Source organism: Pelodiscus sinensis, chromosome 6 (genome assembly GCF_049634645.1).
Source record: "Pelodiscus sinensis isolate JC-2024 chromosome 6, ASM4963464v1, whole genome shotgun sequence".
Lineage (NCBI taxonomy): Eukaryota > Metazoa > Chordata > Testudines > Trionychidae > Pelodiscus > Pelodiscus sinensis.
The window spans coordinates 111887469-111906136 of record NC_134716.1 but is presented as its reverse complement, the minus strand read 5'-3'; the positions used below and the strand labels follow the sequence as shown (position 1 = coordinate 111906136).

Sequence of the window (18668 nt, the reverse complement as noted above, 5' to 3'; positions counted from 1 at the left end):
ATCAACGCATTTTCAGGATCTTGTACATTTCAATCACAGTCAGGGACATGAGAAGAAGCACTGCTAGTTCACACTGACCAAACCGCTTAATCAAATCTTGACATGAGCATGAACCTGAAGCACTGTCACCAATATGCTGCCACTAGTGCCAATTAGCTGCTCCAGTTTTAAAGGAGAGAGAGAGAGATAAAAGAAATAAAGCGGACTATAAATGAGGAAATTAGGAGAAGTAAAATAATGTCCATTACTTAATAAGCTGGCTCTTAAATTAAATTCTGTAATTTGTGGTGTTTATGAAATATCTAATTTAGCAACATGAATTTTCTTCTATTTATACAATAAGACACAATACTTCCTAAGTAAGAAACCCAGGGAATACAAAATCTACAATGCAATTAGACAGAAGATAAGTAGTGCCTTTGTTAGCAACTATGATCCTGTAGAATGAAGCAGCAGTATCTAACTTCTCAAAGTATTTAATTTTTCTCCAAAGGCTTCTATGTTGGTTCCAGAGAATCTAGACTATCACAAAGAACAGAACTGCCCTCAAATGGCTTCAGCTTAAGACCTATCAATAAAGACTCCTGATAACATACTGCATGTGGTATCTCCTACCTTGCCAGTCATAGAAGAGTAAATTCAGTTTACAAGAGCCTATTAAACAGGTTTATTTTTTGTAACGTAGGTGAGATGAAAGAATACAAGGCAATAAAATAATTGTAGAAGTCCATCAAAAACCAGAATAGCCCAACTTATCTACAAAGCCAAGACTAGCAAATCTTTATGTCTATTTCACCTCCATATCTTCATCACAAACTTTCAATTAATGGCGAAACAGGATTTTAAGCCTAACCAACAAAAAAATGTGGTTCAGCCAAATTCATACAAAAGTATGCACCAGAAATCAATGCAGCCCTCATGAAGTGAGCAGCACCCTAGTGCTTTGACACATGCTGTACTGTAAAAAAAAATGGATTTAAGAAGGACTAAACCAGCAATTATTTCTAAATTTGGGAAACTATGATTTCTGTAAGGTAAAGTATAACACTTTAGGCTTTTGCAATGAAAACACAACACAAATCTCTTAATATCCAGATCACTGAAATCCAAATCCTCTCCCCCATGAATAACCCAGGTGAAAGAGCTGAGTGCTAGTGGATCCACGGAGATCAAGGGAGACAAATGACTCTTCATGCCAGTGAAGTAACAGTAGAGTGAAATCCATGTCTGCTGCTGCAATCATAAAGCTGCAGACACTAAGGAAGCTCATGAGCCCCCACTTTCTCTTGCAGGAAGTTTAGGTATTGAATCTATCTATGGGGGTCATGCAGCTAAGCACCCTTGCCTCTATCCAGGCCATGAAGCAAAACCACAAGCTCTGCTGCCTATTGCATGGTTGTCACCCAGTGCAGGGAGGGAGCAAAAAAGGACTTACTTCTAACAGAATATAGACCCAATTCAGCAAAATACTGAATCCCTCCTGTGGATGCTCTGCACTTTGCAGGACTGACCTCTTATACAGCAGAGTTAAAAATTAAAAACACATTTGAAAATAACTTTTTTATTATTATATTACAGCAGTGTCCAGTGGCCCCAGTATGTGTGGCACTGAACAAAAGAAAGAAACACAGTCTCTGCTAAGAAATAGACCAAACGGACAAAGAAGTGCTACCTACCCCATTAAGATGGGAATTGAGACAGTCAGAGACGTGTGACTTGCCCAACGTCACAAAGAAATCTGTGAAAGAGCTAGGAATTGAATCTAGACATCCATTCCACTACTAACCACAAGAGTGTAGGCTCCAGTATGGGGCTTAGGATGAGAGCTTTGGCGTGTAGGACGGGGCTCTGGCTTTGGGTTTAGAGGGCCAGGGCAGTGACAAGAGGGGCTTACCTTGAATTATGCTAAGGCTTCCTGACTCTCCTGGCACCAAAGACCATGCTGTGCCCCAAAAGCAGCCAGCAGCAGCTTCCCAGCCAATGGAAGTACAGAGTTAATGCCCAGGACATGGACAGTGAGTGGAGCCCTGTGCGCTCTTCTGCTCCCCACCCAGGAGGTGGGCTAGGACAGGCAGATAGCCTTCCTTAGCATTTCCATTTGTCATCTGATCACCCTTCAAGCAAGGAGACCCAGTGCCTGACATTCCACATGTGACCCATAGTTTGAAAACCCATAGTTTGAAAACCCATAGTTTGCTCTAAACAATGATAGCATGGAGGAGGCTGATATCATCGACAATAAGAAACAGACCCCTGAATTCAGGACCTTTAGTAATTAAAAGGTTAAATATTTTGCTTTAGGTTTCATTTAAAAGAAAATAGCTCTATCTAAGGGTATCTTTAATGTTTTCTATTACTAAAATGTTAATCATCTTCTGGTCAAAATGTAATACAAATGGGCCTAATTCTGTCCCAACTTCTATTGAACTTACATGGGATCAAGATACTTACCTTTTTCCATTCACTTAGTATTTCAGCCCATTCTTATCCAGAAAGAAGACTCCAGACTAACCAGATTAGTCTGTATTTAAATGTTAATGTGAGAACCTAAAAACTGAATTTAAGCATTATTTGGTCTGTCAAAAATTGGCACATTATTTTGGGTTTTAATAATCTGATGTCCATGTACCGTAAGTTTGATTAGGCATCATCCCCTGTTTTATGTGATTAAAAAGCCACTTTAATAGACAAATAAAACAAATTTATTGAACTAGCATACAGGGTATAATTAAATCACAAAAGTATATTGACAGATTTGCTCTCTTTCTAATTTAAAATCATAAAAGTGATGGAACTTGGGGTCATTCATGTCAATAGCATTACGAATGTGCATCTGAGAACAAAAGCTCCATTTTTCTTAACCCCATTTTACATAGGTATCAAACTACGTAATGCCTCTGCACACATAGTAAATCCGCACAGGAAATCTGCCTGATGCGAACACAGATCTTCATTCATGAGAGTCTCAGCCAGGGGAGAGGCACTGCAGAGGCTATCAGATTTTCTTGCACTCCCTTAGCCTCTGCCCTCATATGTATCCCACAAGATTCACTCTCCAGGTTCCATGGTTTCAAGGTACAAGACACTTCCTTGTATCTTTCAAAGTGTCTATGGAAGGATGAGATTCTTACATTCTATTTAAAATAAAGCAAAACAATTTAAATGCACATTTGTCTCCATGTGTGCTTTAAACAGGCCCACTGCTAGATAATTCACTACATCACCTGTCCTACTTCTGGTAGTATTTGAAGTGGGCAAGAAGTACTAGATGGTGGTTTAGGAAAGGGACAGGACATCCTGAAAGCTGAGCCACCATTGCTGTCTTAGTGAAATCCCTTCACAGGTGCTCCATACTAGCAGTAGGCAAGGCTGCTAGCATAGATTTACTATGCACCTAGTTTCTCTCAAAAGATATGCAATATATAATACTTGCACTATAAAGACTCCATGTGTTACACCTTCACCTCAGGACAGCCTTGCATTTAAGGCTTTAAAGTAATTCCCTTCCATAAATGTACAACTTACTGATGGCCAACACTTGCTGTCTTCAATCTAGCAAAACTCTCATTGACTTGAAATAGGAGCTTTGTCCAAGTAAGGAATGCAGGATCAGACCATCTTAAAAGGGAAAACCAGTGGTTTAAAAAAAAAAAAAAAAAGTATTGCACCGACATATTATTCACTATGTTACAGTTTGGGGATCTCCTGCTCCCAGGCTGAAAGTTTATATACCAGTGCTGAACAAAAGTTCAAATGCTCAGATTCAAGGCACAGACTTCTCAGAAAGAAGGTTTGTAATGGAAATGCTGACAGACTCTTAGTCTAGAGGCACTGGCAGGTGCTCTCACAGTACAAAGATATAATTCAATCAAGTTTTAGCTGATGTCGCAAAGTACAAAACAACTCAAATGGTTTATAAACAGTACCAGAACCTCTGAAATTAAATTACTGTCTTGATATTCAATCAGGACTCACGCTTCGTTATTTTTAACATAACAAAACCATTTAACAGTTATTTATCAAACAGGTTGACCGTAGTTAAATTCACGGTCTAAGGAGAAACCAGGTTATGCTGTGTTAATCTGGCAATCCCCAACTTTACATAACAGGTAAGAAATCTTTTTTTTTATGGCCAATATCAGAATTCAGACAGAGGGATGTCCAATCTAGTCATGTATTCACAAAATATAATGAACTGGAACCCTACCACCTAATATATTGGTGCATCTGATTAGACAAAGTCTTTATCAAAAATATACTCTTGTTCAAGCATCATTTATTGGCTTAGAGGCAGGAATTATTGGGTGAAATTCTATGGCCTGTGTTAAGCAAGTGGACACACTAGATTATCATAATGTTTCCTTCTGTCCTTAAACTCTATGGGCAAGATTCTCACCCTTGTTCTAGTCATACTACACTGGCCAGAGCAGCATTAAGGGGTTCTAAAAACCTAAGATCCAACAGAGGCGTACCGAGGGTGTTATAGGCATGGAGGCAAAGGCAAAATTTGTGTGCACACACATCCGCCGCCGCCGCACAGCAGGGCCCCAACCCTGGCACACGGCTGAGACCAGCTCTGGAAGGAGGAGGGAGCTTGTATCACATCTTCCCCTGCTCCCTCCAATTTGGGGCCAGGCCCCTGCATACACTAACCCACCGGTGGAGATGGAGGAGGGTCGGGCTGGGGACGGAGAGGCGGGGAGGAGGCTCCAGCCTGCAGCAGCAGCAGGCAGAGAAAAAGCAGGCAGGGGACTAAATTGGTGTCCCTGCCCAGTATGGTGCCTGGGGGCAACTATCCCCTTCCCCCCCACACACACACTCCTGCCAACAGGAGAATGCCCTCAGCACAGAAACTGTATTCAGCCACATGCTGTATTCCAAAGACTCTTGCAAATCCTAGAATAAAGGGTGTGCCAGTGTGGGGCTGAGAATGGGAAGATATCCAGGGGGTGTCAAGAGATGGAGACTGGAGCACACAGTGCTGCAGATTCTAGCCAGTGCTTCTGTCCACAGACAGCTGGTGATAGGCTATCATACGGACAGCCCTGGCTAGGGACTGTGAGCTACTCAGAATCAGAAAGGCTAAGTTGTGACAGACACCTTAGCTCCCCTTCCACTTGGATTGTTAGTTCTGATGATGACTCTCATTCTATGAATATAATATCTGTTAATGTATATTTCATATATGCTGCTCTTCATCATATATGAAAGTCCACTGACCTAACTACTCCCACTAACTTCAATAAGAATACTAACATGAGTAAGGGCTGCAGGACATGTCATTCAAAGCAAATCTGAAACCAGACAGTTAAAGCCCAATTAAAGCCTAGTTCTACTCCCCTTGAAGTCAACTGGAGAGTTGAATATGATTTCAGTGAAAGAATCAGACACTTCTTAAATATTCAGTTTCAATTACCAATATTTCATCTTGTACTTTCAATAGACTGAAATCCCTGCTCATGTGAAAGGCACTACTTAAGTGTTTAATACATGATCTTAACCTCACAGGCCTTTCCATCAAGTGGAAGAGGAATCTTTTTTTTTTCTAAATCAACTCTGGAGTATAAAACAAATTCCTCAAACGTATTCTTCAAATATAACAGAACACGTGAAGTGCTGTTTCAAAGACAGATCGATAGAGTTAATAAACTCAAGATTGTCATCCCCACCAAAGGGGAGTCGAGAAAGTCATTCATTAAATCCTCAGCGTCATGAGAAAGCACAACAGCATTTATAGGAACAATACTGTTAGTACATCTTTAAATAAAATACCTTTTCACTGCTCTGAAATCCACCAAGATAAACTGATTTTAAACACACCTGCTTGTTTGATAAGCTGATCGACAGCGGTTTTATTTACTTTTGCAATAAAAGTAAACATGCCAACTTCCCTCAACATTTTTGCTATGTCTGCAAGTCTGTTAAGAAAAAAAAATACTTTAAAAGCCTAAAAAAATATTAAGAAAATTGTCTAAAAATTCACTCACTACTTCTGCTTTACCACAGCATTGCCAATGATTACTAGGCAATAAGCCCTCATTGAGAACAGCTTAGATAAGACATATGGAGGCCCAGTATTCAAAAGACGACACATAGCATGAAGGCACAAATCCCAAATGTTTATACTTCATAAATGCTGCTAGTGGTAGCAGAACTTGGGCACATGAGCCAGATCTTCTGAAGTATGCTGTATTACCTAACAACAGCAGGAGACGAGGACCTTAAAGATCTCAACGTTCTGGGCTCTTGGGCATTCAAATATAATTAACTACTCAAATGTGGAGACACAATTTTGGTAGTTAATTTTTAAAATCTGGTTCTGTGTTTAAAACTAAGATTCCTACATGCAGTTTGTTGTAGAGATTAACATTGCAGAATAGAGTGGGCCAGACTAATTGTCCAAAGTAATCTCAGTTTGTTCTTATTGTGATTAATATATACTGGTGCTTTCCAGACAGAAAAATTGGTCAAGATTTCTGTCAAAGGACCTCTATGAATTTAAAGACTTACAAAGATATAGACAAAGGTTAGGGAGGAATGCAACATACACCATTCTATTAGCTATAGCCTAAGCAAATAAATACATTTGTTAAATAGGACATGTATTACTCTGATTTTTCTATCTAGAGCACTGGTGGACAATCTGCAGCCTACAGACCTCTGTCTGCCCCCCTTCTCCATGCACCTCTCATACACTGAGGCACTGCACTTCCTACTCTTCCCTCTCCCTCCCAGCACTTTTGGAGCACCACAAATCCACTGATTTGCACTCCTCACCCTCCTTCCCAGAGCTGGAAGGCTGTGAATTTGCTGTTGGCAGCTCTTCAAGCACTGGGAGGCAGGGGGAGGGGTGGGGACAGAGCACAAATCAGATGATTGACGGCCCTCTGTAAGTGCTGGGAGAGATGGGGAGGAGTAGGAAGTGTGGGACTCCAGTGCCCCAGTGTGTGAGAGGCCCATGGGGGAGAAGGACGGACAAGGGGTCTGCAGATGTAGTCCCAATGGGACACAGGCTGCTGTGGGCCACTGAAATCAAGGAGGTCCACCCATGCAGCCCATTCACTCTTCTTGATTGTCCATTGCTGCTCTAGAGACCAAAAATCTGACTTTATTTACAGCTATACAACCCAACTTACTTCAATGTTTTTGTCTGAGTGAAGACTATTAGATTTTGCCCCAATGGTTCTACAAGCATCTAAACACAATTACAAATAGTCTAGTAGCACCTTAAGGACTAACAAAACATGTAGATAGTATCATGAGTTTTTGTGGGCACAACCCAGCGGGGAGGGATAGCTCAGTGGTTTGAGCATTGGCCTGCTAAACCCAAGCTTGTGAGCTTAATCCTTGAGGGGGCCATTTAGGGATCTGGGGCAAATCTGTCAGGGACGGTACTTGGTCCTGCTGTGAGAGCAGGGGACTGGGCTCAATGACCTCTCAAGGTCCCTTCCAGTTCTATGATATGGTATATCTCCATATATAATAAAAAATAAAATAAACCCACTTCATCTACATGTTTTGTTAGTCTTTAAGGTGCTACTAGACTATTTGTTATTTTTTAAATTTTTCCTTTTACAGACTAACTCATCTACCCCTCTAAAGCTTTCAAACAAAATGAGTTCATCCTTTGAAATATTTCTTATCATATAAAAGAATCTACACTTTTCTGACAAGGTTAATTTCTACCTCTTGTAAGGCTATGATCACTACCCTGATAACATTTATCCATAACCACGTTGATAAAAGATCTATATGTACAAATTATTAGAACACACATGAAGTTCCTTATTAAGTAATTGCAGATCTGTTATTTAAGCTTATGGGAACAGAGCAAAGTAGCATTATAATATCAAACATTGAAAAACCAAAGGCAGGGGTCATCCCAATTCTACTCCTTTCTAGGCCAAAAACTTGCAGATATAACATGTAGTTTATTATTAGAAGTAAATGTTTGATCTGAAAAGCTTAGAAAATGACTTTATCCTATAGCTAATGAAAGAAAAAAGAATAATTTTAAGCTCAAAATAAAACTGTTTATATGACAGACTTTAGTGCTCTATGATTCCGAACATTCAAGAGAGAGATTCTGGCAATTAACAGCATCAACTTTCATTACATAGTTCTATTACATATGTTTATGTAACTTAGTTGTTCATCTGTTATTTAAGTGATTTCCTCATTACAGTGGGATGGTAAAGAAAATTTGCTGATGTCAAAAAACATTACATATTTAATTCTCAACCATCTTTGGATCCCAAAGTGAGTTTAAAACCTGTTATTTACTAACGTTAGTATCAAACACCGGACTTCCAAATTCAACCACAGCATAAATGGCAGCGCAGATCACACACTGAATGTAAGACGGCCAGAAAATGCGTCTAAGTGGCAAAGTGGTGCAACTTGCAGGATCTGTTGTTCAGCAGGTGCACAATGCAATTATAATTTATGCCTCAATAGTGTTCTATGGGAATCAAATTCAGTCGATGGGAGTTGCATTCACTTATATGAATGAATGTGAATTTGGTTGCCAGTGTGCGGGTGGTATGGGCACAAATCAAATTAGAACAAACCTATTGTATCTCACACCCTCCCAATAATCTCTTTTTCTACTGTATTCCTCTGTGTGCAAGTTACTATGTTTTGGAAATCCACTTAATGCCAAATCAGGGCAAGTAACATGAGTTTAACACTTGCACATTTTTAAAACTAACACTCACTAAATAACATCATTTATGTCACTACTTAATTTGGCCTACAGACTACCATGGCAGTTGCAAATGATTCTGTCAAGCTGCACTTTCAAGGTGACATTGGACCCGATCCATATTTTTTATAATTCAGACACTGAAAATATATGTTTCAGAACTACAGAGTATACACATGGGGTTACCCACAGAAAGGGGTAGGTATACCCTGATCATGATTAAACAACAAACTCATACCAGACACAAAAACAGATACAGCAGATTACAAAGTATGTGTATATGTTACAGTTTCAAATAAATAATAAACAGGATACTGCTCTCTATATAACCTTTTTTGTAAACTGTTACCTAAATTCTCTATCACCTTCCAAGGCTACAGTTTGTCACTGATCTTTCAGAGATTAAGAGGGTGTCATATTTTCCTTTTGATATTATATTGATACTAATTTAGTTTCAAATTTTAAGATATATTCACATAATTATAGATGGCAATTACTTTAGGATGCTCTTTATAGGGTAACACTCACTTTGACTCTGTAAATAACATACATGCTGCTAGTGGTAGCAGAATTACTCCTAAATGTTAAACTCCTGTAAGTATGTAGTATGCTATCTCAGGACCAATTCAAACACCACAATCTAGGCCTCATCCTACTCCAGTAGTCAACAGGAGATTTGCCATTGATGCTAATAGGAGCAGGATCAAGCCCTTTATACATAAACACAGCTGAAAGAATGGAAGGTATTCAGCGTTCTTTTTCATCCAAATCATAGTTACATAACATTAGTGATGAAAAATATGGAAGTAGTTGCTCTTGAGTACTTGAGTAACTAAATCCTCAAGGATTAACAAAAGACAAAATAAGAGAAGAATATCACAATGCGTAAATACAATCTGACAGTGAAGACTGAAGACTGGCAGATTAAATGAGCCAAGGGTCTGCGATTTCTACAAGTACTTTTTTTTCTCATCAAAGCACAAAAATGGTGGAAAGTCATGTCAAGTTAATATAAATGACACAAAATGCAAATAAAGCCCATGCCTATATTAAATAATACTTTTCTAAGTTTTTTTTAAAGAGTTCTGACTCTCAACGTAATCCAGTACAGATTTGAACATTTACAACTAGTCTTTCAGGGCACCTATTTAACGACAACACATAATCGAGTATCAATGCCAATTTCTACTTCTCAGTTTATTCAAACTACAGCCCTGCACGGTTAAAACTTTGTCTTGTTTTACTTTCTGCAGTTGAACAGTAATTCTACATTTTAAAAAAGATAAATAGCACTCCTTAAAAATCTCTCACAATTAGACATTTATTCTCTCACACACTCAAACTCCTACCGATACTAATGGGAGCTGTTCATACAACGGAGGTGGCACTAGAGCCAAATGCTACCAAAATCCTTTTTAAGATAAATATTACATTTCGTATCAGTTTTCCTGCTGATCAACTAATAATAGAAAAATATGCACTTTATCACAGAAGGAAATGCTAAAAAATTAATCGTGTTTAAATCCCTTCACATTTGGTTACAATTTACCCACAAACACAGCCCAAATCAAAATGACTTCAAAGTCAAACTGAATCTCAGCTTTCTACTTAGAAAAATAGTGATCACGAATTATTTCTTTAATTCACGGCAACCTTTAATCAAACAAGAGACAATTAAAAGCAAGGTTTTAAATCTTTTAAATCAATTGACAAATTGAGTAATGTCTATGCTAACAAAGATTTTTCGCGCAGTAAGAATGGCCAGTCCTAAGCATTCATTTATTGTATTGCTTGCTCTCATCCACACAATATTCAAACACACATACTGTGAGCAATCTTTAACAGATGCTTGAAAACATAGGCAAAATTAAATACTTGCAGAAGAAGCTGCCGCCAAAATTTAACACAACTAGAAGAGAGGGAGTTTGTAACCACCATATAGTAACTGGAAATCTGAAATGTGCCAGATGTGACCAATGTACTAGATCTAACAAATTGTTCCATACCAACAATATTACATGTGTTTCAAAATTTATTCTCAATAATCAAGAACAATTATTATCTCTTTCTTATTTCCTATGGTTCATGCCCAAACTGCTAACTAACATTATTTATTGTACAGAACTGATATAAATGGAGGAAATGACAAATATTCAGAAAATATTTTGGAATGTTAGAAACATAGATTGATACATAGACTGATATTTTGGCATGCTCTCCTAAAAATTAAAAAGGGTTGATTCAAATGGACATGTGTGTTTTCAAATTTGGTTTAAGACCACTGACTAGCAGGTACTAAATCACTTTACAAATTAAATATACAAGTTGAAATAACTCTAGGGAAGTTCTCTTAAAAATAATTCCAGTCCTCACCAATTCCCCCTGTTAGGGTCATAGAGTCTCTGAACCAGCATGGCTGAATTGTTTTAGTGCTCTCTGCTGAACACCTGCAAACATCAAACAAAAGCTTCTGGTCCTTTACTGGGTTGACAAAAACCTTTCATGTGAAAAATGCTCCATGGGAATGTCATGGCTGTGGCTCAGATTACATTCCTTTCTCCTCTGCAGACTCACCATTTCTTAAGGTGGTAAGATTCCATGTTTGTGAAATTAAAGAGTAAAGGACACATGGCTCTACTTTATATTCATTCACACGCTACAAATCACAACAGAACGTCATGTATTAAATGAGTAAAAAGATTACTTTAAGATTAAATGTAACCACACTTCGCAAAATACAGTTGGTTTCACCTCACTGCATTGGACTACTTCTCTTTGGGGTCTTTTATGTTCTGAGAAGTTTCAAGGCAACACATGTGCCTCTTCAACACAAGAAATATCAGTTTTTACAGAGGAGTAAAGTCATTTGTCTACTCAAACTTTTAAAATGCATCTGTCCAGTGGATAAAAAAAGAAAACTGCATTTAAGTCTCAGTTTTGAACAAACTGTATTAACTAAAATAAAAAAAAACTCTCAATGTGTTTAACTGGGACAATAAATTATATTTCTGAATTACTAATATTAATATTTTAATGCTGCTGAATATTCATCTAAAACATATCTTGCAGTAGTTTCCAAGGCACTACTAAAGAAAGCTAACTGACCAACAAGAACACTATGAAACAATGATTTCACTTTTTCATCATACAAGTATATCATCAGGCCACAGATATATGATTTAGTGCACTAGGTACAATACTTTCAACATGTGGGCAGGGTCATCTTTTTTGGGAACCAATGAACATGTATTTTAAATTATTCCCTGTCTTATTACCAAACAGGAGATTTTTATATACTGTAGTAAATTGCAAGTTATTTCCACAAAGAATAAATGTACACTCTTTTTCACACCACTGTGAATAAAATTTACCAATATTTTTCTACATATCAGATAGCATAATTCTACCCTCTTCTGTCACAAAGTGATATATTTAAGCATATGCACATTATCATAGATTGTGAGTTTATATATGAATTTTAATTAGAGGTATTATTTTAAATTGTCCACATCTTAATATTATTGACTTACCTCAGTTCATTAAATCATTTGCATGTCAGAAATGATGCTCCAAAGTATTTCTATACGTTCAGTTTTAGATATGATACATCACTCAAACTTAATTTCACTAAATTATAGAATTTTTAACCTATGTTATTTTATCACACTGACTTCTTGAAGACAAATTTCTTAAATATAACCATCTAGTTAATTGTTGCTAGACAAGAGTTAGCTACTGCATTGACTGTACAAAAGCATGACAAATTGATTTGTCTGGCATGAATGCTTAACACTTCTGTTCAATGAAAACAAATATATTGAATATTATACATTTAATGAAAATAGCTACTGTAAATATAGTAATAAAAATAGGGTTACGCACTTTAACATTAGAAATATTAGGCAAACTATGACTATAAAGATACTGAGATGAGTAAAATCTCCAAAATCACCACACTGAAAATAACTATATTTATGATAAACATTAATAAATATCTTATTATTTTTAGAGGAGACCAAAAAATTAGAGTTGAATAGCTGTAAGAAGCAGCTAATATAACAAATATTATACACTACAGACTACCTTCAAATTAATGGTAAGAAAGTCCTTGTTTAGAAATTAAATGTTAATTAATATAACAGTGCAATTCATAAAAATGGTTATACTGAATGCACAGAAAAGCTTACTCTTATTATTTGAGTACAAATTGAAAATACCAGACATGAAATTATATGCAATAACTTATCTAGATAGCCAGTGACAGTTTGCAGTAAAGACTTACCCAAATTTACCATCTGATTTAGAGCAATATTCTGCATATAATACTGTTATGTACATTGTACAGTTATGCCAGTACTTTTAAGACATTTCAGGTGTTTTAACTGTGGATATATATGTGACATCCTAAACACTACATGCACCAATGTGGAAACCCTCTTAAATGGAACTTAACAGATAAAATAATAAAGACATTTAAATGAGTCTCATTTGAAGTTGTCAGGGATATAAATATTTCCCATAAAAAACTGCTCTCTAGTTGCCAGACAATCCTTGCACAGGTGTCCTATTGCATACATGGGACGAGATATCTATATCTATATCACCACCAACAAGGATCCTATTCATTAAAAAGTTGTCAATATACTACAACTACAAAAAATAATAAAATATCCAGTTTATTTTACACAACTGTTTGAAAGCAGCAAAACATGAAAAGGTACTAGTGTATCAAATTAAATAGAAAAGCTTTCAGATTTCAAGTTGATCAAGTATATTCTAATAGTAAATATTAACTTCTAAAATTAAGAATTTGTTCCTTTAGTACGCTTGATCTTTCTATTATGATTTTTATTTGTTTGTTTGACTGATAAAAAAGACTTTATTCCTATTTAGAAACTATGTCGTATCTTGGCTGTTTTGGTTATTGTCCATCACATACAAGCACAGAAACTGAATATTTAATTAAAACATTTTCCAATGCTTGATTTAAAGAGAGATAAATTTAATCTAGATTACTTAGAACAATTATACTGTTGGCTTTTTTATTTGCAATAAACAACGTATGGAAATATTTGAAAATGTTCCAATCAGACTTATCCAAATAATAATAATAGTTCTTGTATAGTGCTCAATTCATGTGGTCTCCAAAACAGATTAACACAACCAAAACAGACAGAATGCACGTAAATAAACAGGAACATATTTTAACTGTATGCTAAGCAAAGGTTTTACATACTTGAGCCAGTAAAATGTCCACTTGCCAAAGAAGTTGGTCCATTTTTCCCACTGCTCACAGGAGGTGAAAACATCTACAAGAAACAAAGAAACATTACTGCTGGAAAACAGGAGATTCTTCTGTTTATTGTTAATTCAAAGTTCCTTCTACATTCTCTACATAAGAACACTAGCAGTTTATTTAACATGAATCATCCATCTCAGACCCGAAAATGGTACAGTATTTCTTACAACCCCAGCCCCTTACCATCATCACCTTTTTAAAAAAAATTAGGCTCAGCATCCCAAACAATATAACTAACATTTGGAAAAATCACAGTCCCTAATAATATTACCCAAACTTAGTGAGGAACAATCCCCAATCAAACTCTTAGGTTGACAAAGGCGAGGGAAAAAAAAAGTTTATGTTGAAACCTTGGCCATAAATGTAGCAATGTCCATTTCCATCCCGTTTTAGGATTTGCCTGTCATATGTGAACCCAAATAATAATAATGCAAAGTGCCACCTGCCCTAAATTCTCATTTCGTCTCTAATATGAGAGCAATTTGAAGCAAGACTCTCTCTCTCTCAATCTCTCTTCCCCTCCCCCTTCTCTCTCTCTCTCCAGCATTTATTTCGACCCTAATTGGTTTCCCTCTTCTTCGACGTGTCTAGTGGATAGTACGCACCTTCCCTGAGTCAGAGCCTGCAAAAAGCGAAGGAACAAATGGAAAAAGTGCAACAAGCAAAGAGGAGGCTGCAAAGCTGCCTTAGGCTACGTTTCCTGGCCAAACTTCCCAAAGTCATTTCTCCAAAGGAAAGTCTTGTGCAGCAGCAGCAGCAAAAGCCTGAAATAGCCTCATTTACAAGGTGATTTTGATTGTTGTGGTAGGGTTGAGATTCTTTTTAGAACACACATGCATCTTACACCAAACTGATTTTTCCTTAAATAAATGCTCCTGACATATTGGGAGGAAGGGTGGAGAGAGGAGGAGGAGGGGAGAGGAAGGATGGGGGGGGATAAAACTAGACAAGTGCACACGTCCAGGTTCACATTTGCCCTCAAAGCTAGGCTATTTACAAGAAACCCAAAGAGACGAAAAAGTACTTTAAAAAAGCACCATCTATCCAGGTGTCCTCAGGAAAGATTTAAACAGGCATAAGGGCAGCAGAAGCCATCTGAGATTTCAGTGAAAACTTTAAACTGAGACAGTTGTGGATTTCTTTGCACTCTCAATGTGCCAAAAAAATGAAACAAGGGAAGAACTGAAAGTAGAATATAAGTAACTAATTAGTAATTAATTAGTTCTTGTGCCATCAACACTTTGACAATGTAAAACACAATGTAAGTGCTGAGGAGTAGTATATTATTGTTAATATTAACTAATGATGAGAAATGTCCATTTTTAGAAGGGTCGATTTTTTGTAAAAATTTCTGGACATCCATGACATTAAAAGTAAGCTAGGAACAAAATTACATCTCCCATCACGAACAAGAAAATATAATAAGACTTGTTTTGTTTTTGTTTTTTTAAGCGAGCATATTTACCATGAGTCTAGCTGCTGATTAAAAATTACCCAATGTACTTAGATCACAGTTTTGTTTTGGGTTTTTTTTTTTGTTCTTGTTGGGTTTTTTTGTTTTGTTTTTTAGTTTAACAGATCAGCTAGAAGATATGTTTTACAGCTGTTGTTAATTTCCACCGTTGTTTCTTACCGCACTGAAATCCAGTAAATCACTCAGTTCTTTGTCCGTCCCTAAGGCAGCCATTCGCTGTTGGTGATGCATTTTAGCAAAATCACACAAACCTAGAAACATGGAAATAACCGCAATCAGAAACCCAGTCCCGAGCCTTAGAGGAAACACAATCGGATTTTGGTGGGGGGGACGGGTAGATTGGGAACGGGGGGTGTTGAGAAGAAGGGAGGGGAAAAGATGGAGGGGCAGCAAAAACAACAACAAAAAGGCGATATTGTATTTCCAAAGAGACGATCGAAACCTGGTAACATCCACGCTAAACCCAAATCCAGAAAAAAAAATAGAGCCACGCTCTCAGCGCATCATTTATGCAACAGGAGGTTCAGCGAGGAATGAATGAGAATCGCAGAGAAGAAACTACAGCCATCCGCTCCTAACTTTTTTTCCTTTTCCTCCTTCCACGTAAAGTGGCGTGTAAAGAAATTTAAAGAGAGACACAAAGTCTTTAGAGAGACGAACCGCCGGGTGCAAGGGGAAATCAGAGTTGAGGAGTGAAAGGGGTTGGGGTGGAGGGCGAATTCAAGCTTTGACAATTAGACCAAATCCCTCATTTAGGAAAGAGGATGGCTAAAAAATAAATAAATAAATAAATAAATAAAACCACCCCAGGCCCCTTTGCAAAGTCATCAGTTCGTGTAAAGTGGGCAGCGGGGCGGGGGGAGGAGGGGGGCATAAGGAGACTCTTTCCATAAAGCGCTCCCAGCTCCCGTGGAGGCAAATAAATAAATTCAAAAAAAAAAAAAAAAAAAAAGCCGCGTGTTGTGCAAGCCACTTCCAGCAGCGCCAGTCCGAGCCCTCAGATCCGAGTTTAGCTCCACCATTACCACCGGCCGGCCACCGATCGACTCTAGCCTGGCTCCAGTACGTACCGCCCGAGAGAGGAGAGAGGGGACTCCCCTTCCAAGCACAGTACCGAGCTCTGGGTTTCATTGCTCTATCCCCTGCATTCACCAAGCACACACCGCTACCGCCACGAAAGAGCAAGACACGGCAGAGCTCTGACTCTGAACCAAACTCTTTCTGCCTTAGGAGAAAGCAAGAGGGAGGGAAGAAAAAAAAACCCCGCAAACAAACCAAAACAAGCCGGACTGCAAGTTCAGCAAAGGAAAGGGGACAAAGCAGCAGCAGCAGAAACAGCGCGTTCCCCTCTGGCTCTGGGATTTGCTTTCACACTAACACCTCCAAAAAAGAAAAACGCAATCGGGCACCTCATTTTCCTCCATACCCGCAGATCATATAAGCTTGAAATCCCAGTCAATTGTGGCCGGTTTCTTCCCAGGCCGAAGCACTTTTAAACTGAGTATACTTTTAAATTTCTTCAGCTCTCACAAATACACATGGCAAAGCAAGTTTATACTAGGCTGTAAATACACGTGATGCAAAGACTTTGCCAAGCAGAATAATATTTCCCCCTCTGTATTATCCAGGTCATGTTTTAAAATTCTGTTTTGGTTTGGCTGTGATTTTTTTTTTTGTACCTAACGCTACATTTTCACATGCTGGGTTTCAATCTACAGAGAGTATTGCTGCAAACTTTGGGGGGGGGGGAGGGGAGAGAATCAACCATTTGATTTGTTTTGCACTCAAGTTTCTGGGGACGATGCCAACGGACCCTTCCCACTCCATCCTTACAGCATGTTATACTTTTACTTCAAATTTTCCTGCTACAGGCCCCATCTTCTCCAAAACCTCAACAGACTTCATTTTCCATCAGGAAACAAAGCAATAAGTTCATTCGACTGATCCTTTGAACAATATAAGTTCATTCATCTAACTACACTTGTGCTATTACAGCCTATTTTCAGTTTGCATTTACACGTTGCACCGGTTGTAAGCTTTTTTACAATAACACAATGGGATCAACATTTTTTTAAAAAAGAAATCACACAAGTTACTCTAACAGCAAATTGTAAACTTTACCTTAATGGCCCCAAATATGTTCACAACAGTCCAAGGAAATATATATCTAGTTTTAAAGAGAGAAATCTTCTTCAAAAGTGCTTTATTAGCTCACATGTGTTTGACCCCCAAAAACAAAACAAGTACTTTAACTGTTTCTCAGTCCTGGTCCAGGATTATTCACAGATTTAAAAGAACTTCTACACCTGGCTTTTTTTTTTTAATTATTATTAACCACCACAAAACAATTGTCACAAAATCTCCCCACCCAAGCAGAACAAAAATAAAAGCCAGCCAAAAAAAATCCAACAACTTTTCCCTCTTTTGTTTTTACAAGCACATGGTTATTAACAAATTATTAAAAAGCTTGGTGGTGGTGAGATGTGTTCCCTCTGTTCTTCCTCGTTAAAAAAAAAAGTCTTAAACTTGTTCCAAGTTTACAGATCTCTCCTCCTCCTCATCGACTCCCCCATGGAGACATTGGTAATAATATGTTTCCCTGAAAGATACATTGTAATCCATTCACATCCGGGCAATACAGCAGGGTTTATAAAGAGAAAGAGCCGCTTGCTACTGCCGCCGCCGCTGCACGTTGCTGCTTGCTGCCGCCGCGTCGTCTATTACGGACAATGACGAGAGGGAGAGAAGGAGGAGGGAGAGGGGAAGGAATGGATAGAGTCAGTGATAAACAGACAGGCTAGAGAGTCGACCAAGATGGAGTCAGCTCAGTCTAGGTGGGAGGAGGAGGAGGAAGGGGAAAGTGGAGGATGGTTTCTGTTCAGGATAAATGAAACCTCCCATTCACCCCCAGCCAAGCCAATGCAATGAAGCAGGAGGCTAGTGGGGACTTGGGTTTGAAAATCAAGCTCCCTATGAAGGAAACAAATAGGAACTGAGGAGCCCTGATGGTTTCCAAAGTGATGGGCACCAGCTAGTGGTGGTGAACATTTAGGAGGAGCTGGAATGATTGACCAGGCTAGAACTGGGCTGCAAGTTTTACTGCCTGCTCTAGTATAAATAGGTGCACCTGAGTGTAATTTTTCAGTGTAAGATGGTCAGAGATAAGTGTTTGTGAGATGTTTGTGTGTTTC

General features: G+C 38.1%; 1 protein-coding gene and 1 long non-coding RNA gene across 25 annotated transcripts in view; one reads left to right on the top strand and one right to left on the bottom strand.

The window, feature by feature from the left end:
- The window catches only part of LOC142829984 (uncharacterized), a 43828-nt gene extending 29155 nt beyond the window's left edge, over positions 1-14673 (top strand). Inside the window, exon 3 of the long non-coding RNA XR_012904978.1 lies at positions 14548-14673. This is a non-coding gene — a long non-coding RNA (uncharacterized LOC142829984). The remainder of the gene's footprint in view (positions 1-14547) is intronic.
- The window catches only part of TCF4 (transcription factor 4), a 334112-nt gene extending 315798 nt beyond the window's left edge, over positions 1-18314 (bottom strand). For 2 of the 24 annotated variants that reach the window (XM_025181408.2, XM_014570226.3), the window contains exons 1-3: positions 16548-16678; positions 15637-15728; positions 13941-14013 (exon numbers count right to left, since the gene is read on the bottom strand). In XM_025181408.2, the coding sequence (XP_025037193.2) occupies positions 13941-14013; positions 15637-15728; positions 16548-16608 (226 nt within the window). In that variant the 5' untranslated portion in view covers positions 16609-16678. Of the gene's footprint in view, positions 1-13940; positions 14014-14353; positions 14527-14608; positions 14747-15636; positions 15729-15919; positions 16380-16547; positions 16679-16886; positions 17168-17598 lie in introns of those variants that run through there. The other 22 variants (XM_014570218.3, XM_025181410.2, XM_014570225.3 and 19 more) reach the window with 20 other exon arrangements.
- Positions 18315-18668: the final 354 nt, after the last annotated feature.